Below are 3,682 nucleotides of genomic sequence, written 5' to 3' on the forward strand. Positions count from 1 at the left end.
TGCTGGAGACAGGTGGTACAGCTCCAGATCCCAAGCTAGTGGGCATAAGGTCAGAAACAGGACTACATAACGCAGTACAACTGCTTCCATATTTGGCAAGCCAGCAAGATATTTACATTCTACAGCATTAGAGACTTTATTTATTGCTAAGACTCATACTTGAACTTCAAGATGTACTGTTTTGTTGCTAAGTAAGTATAGGGCCATGTTGTAGGATATATTCTGATTCTGATTTCTGATTCTGATATGATATAAGACAATAAAACTGCTACTACAATTACATAGAAATGTACTAATATTAGAAAATTGTATTTGTATATTTAAATACTTTTTTTTTTTTTCCAAAAGTGAATACTTGCATTTAACTTGAGTAAATGTTTGACTGAGTAACTTTTACTTGTAGTGGAGTAAAATTTGACTCTGAGTATCAGTACTTTTACCCAAGTACTACTTTTGAGTACTTTGTCCACCATTGCCAAAATGTAACTCATTCAACATGTTGATGTGTAGGTTTGTGAATGAGTGAATGTGGTGTGATGCTGTTTAGTATTATTATACTTATAACACATCACACAGGAACAGGCTTTTTACTATTTTATCAAATAAAACTACTACCCACATCTAGGCACCATGTTAATGAAGACAGGTTAAAATACTGTACTTTATGATGCTAAAGAAAACTTCCTTCTAGGCTTTACATGGCAATAAGTGGCAAAGCATGATAAAGTAAAGATTTCAACTGCACTGAAAGAAAGTTTCAGCATAGTGATTAAGAGCCCCAGATTAGTGTGAGGACTTTTCTGTTTCAAATTAGAGTGCAAATGATAACACAACGTGTTTCATTAGGAATGGAAAAATCGAAACAAATGTTAAAAAAAGACCCTGAAAAAAATGTCACAGATTTTACTACAAATTTCTAAACATAATTTCTGTTGAAGTATGTGAAATTAATTTGGCACTATTTCCATCATAAACACATCAGCTTTTCATCTGAAAACAAAATGCTGTTTTTATTCTGACAACATAGTCAAGCATATCTTTTTCAACATAAAAAGACTGATGACATTGAAAGTTTCTCTCAAAGTGAACTTTATAAACAGTGGAGAAAATCCCTGCAAAAGTTATACATTTATAATATGTTTACAAGTGTAGTTGCTAAATTTATCAAAATTTTCACAACTTTATATGAAAAAAACATAAAATTTACAGAGAGGCAATACTCCGATAGCAAAATCAGGCAAATCTAATTTTATGCCCTTTATAGTGCATCAATAAGGTGTGGGACAACATGAATAAGCTGTATTGCCAGATGTATCACAGACAAACTAAAAAAAAGTTAAACAAACCACCATCCATGTCCAGATAAGTTTTTAAATTAATAATTTTTCAATAAAAACATATAACATTTTTCACTTTTACTGTTAGGTTACATGATGCTGAAGTTTTTAGCTGTTTAAGTGATGAGCCATTCCATAACTTTTGCAGTTGATACTTCTGTTTAACACTTACAGCATCTGTAAGTAGGGCTCATTTGTATCTTTCTTAACACAGATTTAACTACAATATTTGTTTATTAAAAAGAATGATATATTTTATTAAAGCAAAAATGTTAAATAAATGTTTAACCTACCTTATTACATTTTTTAAGTTACAAGTAAATAGATGGAGATCAATTTTCTAATAAACAACGCAAGAATTATCCCAGCCTTTGATTACTCAAACAATAATAAACAAACAAAAACGCATTTTATAATGAGGTGATTGGTATCGCGATAGGTTATTTGAGGAGGGGATGTTGGGCACATTCAGCACGTCATTAAAGGGGGAGAAACGCCTTTTAACCGCTCAAGCTGCATTATTGCTTTAACCTGGGGGAAAAACAGGGTTTTCACAATAGTGGAATGTTCAGGATGGCACAACCTGTCAGCCTTTTTTGCAGGATGGGGTATGTGTTGCTGACTCTCTGTGTTTTTGCCACGTTTAATAACGTAATGTCAGTCACTCATTATTCTGTACCCGAGGAAATGGAGGAGGGATCCATCGTTGCGAATTTGGCGTCTGACCTGGGACTAGAAGTGAAAACTCTGAAGACGAGGAGAATGCGCGTTGAAGTAGCAAACAAAAAATATATCGACATCAACACAGACACCGGTGAGCTTTTTATTTTGGAAAGAATTAACAGAGAGCTTCTGTGCCCATCGAAAACCTCTTCACACTGTATGCTTAAATTAGACGCGACAATTGAGAACCCGGTGCGCATGTTTAACATTGAGGTAGAAATATTGGACATAAATGATAACGCTCCTCATTTTAGAAGAGGAACAATGCATTTGGACATATCGGAGTCCAGCCCTGTGGGAGAGAGATTTTCCCTGAATAACGCTGCAGACCCGGATGTCGGAACGAATTCTGTGCAGAATTACCACCTGAGCGCAAGTGATCATTTTGCTATTGAAATTCAGACCGGCAGGGACGGGACGAAATTTGCAGACTTGGTTCTGAAAAAAGCTCTGGACAGAGAACAGCAGGCTGTTCATAATCTGATTCTGACTGCTGTGGACGGTGGAGTTCCCACCCGCACGGGTACAGCCAGCATCATTGTTCGCGTGCTAGATGTGAACGACAACGCCCCTTCATTTGACAAAGACAAGTACGTTGTAGATGTGATGGAGAATTCTCCCATTGGCAGCTTGGTAATCAAGCTGAATGCTACAGATTTAGATGAAGGCTCCAATTCTGATATTGTTTATTCATACAGCTTATACACATCAGAAAGAACACAGATGATGTTTAACCTGAATCCAGAAAATGGTGAAATCAGAGTAAAAGAAATGATAAATTATGAAGATGATCAACTTTATGAGATGGAGGTCATAGCCAGTGACAAGGGGCCTAACTCCTTATCTGGACAGAGCAGAGTGACCATCAAGGTGACTGATATGAATGACAACCACCCTGAAATTTCTATTAAATCATTTCAGAGTCCAGTTAAAGAAAATGTGGACACAGACACAGTGATAGCTGTTGTTAGTGTCAGTGATAAAGACTCTGATGATAATGGAGTGGTTGATCTTCATATTCCAGAGAATATGCCTTTCAAACTGAGGAAGTCCTCTGATAACTATTATGAGTTAGTGTTATCAGAGCCATTAGACCGAGAGAAGGTCCCAGAATATGACATCACTTTCACTGTCAAAGACAGAGGCTCTCCTCCTTTATTTGACAATGAAACAATGACTTTGGAGCTGCTGGATGTTAATGACAATGTTCCACAGTTTCCCCAGTCATTTTATACTATACGTGTCATGGAGAATAATGCACCTGGGGCCTTGCTCAGCTCGCTAACTGCATTTGATCCTGATCTTCATGAAAACCAGTATCTAGTTTATTTTATCATAGAGAAGGAGATCGCCAACACCTCCATGTCCATGCTGTTCTCCATCAATCCAGAGAATGGGAATCTTTATGCTCTGAAAACTTTTGATTACGAAATTGAAAAAGAGTTTCTTTTCCACATCGAGGCCAGAGACTCTGGTTCTCCTCCTCTCAGCAGTAACGTGACTGTTCACATCATTATTGTGGACCAAAATGACAACGCTCCAACTATAGTTTCTCCTTGGCGGGCTCATGGCTCAGTAGTAGAGGAGAAGATCCCCAGATCCACTGATAAAGGCTCTCTGGT

The 3,682-nt window shown here is 37.0% G+C and overlaps 1 protein-coding gene across 1 annotated transcript in view; it reads left to right on the forward strand.

Moving 5' to 3' along the window:
- LOC107088203 (protocadherin-10-like) overlaps positions 1-3,682 on the forward strand; it is a 19,866-nt gene that overhangs the window by 9,465 nt on the left and 6,719 nt on the right. Inside the window, 1 exon segment of the mRNA XM_015380224.1 lies at positions 2,274-3,680. Within this exon segment, the coding sequence (XP_015235710.1) occupies positions 2,274-3,680 (1,407 nt within the window).

This window comes from Cyprinodon variegatus, unplaced genomic scaffold (genome assembly GCF_000732505.1).
Source record: "Cyprinodon variegatus isolate N-32 unplaced genomic scaffold, C_variegatus-1.0 Scaffold210, whole genome shotgun sequence".
In the NCBI taxonomy this organism is placed as follows: Eukaryota; Metazoa; Chordata; class Actinopteri; order Cyprinodontiformes; family Cyprinodontidae; genus Cyprinodon; species Cyprinodon variegatus.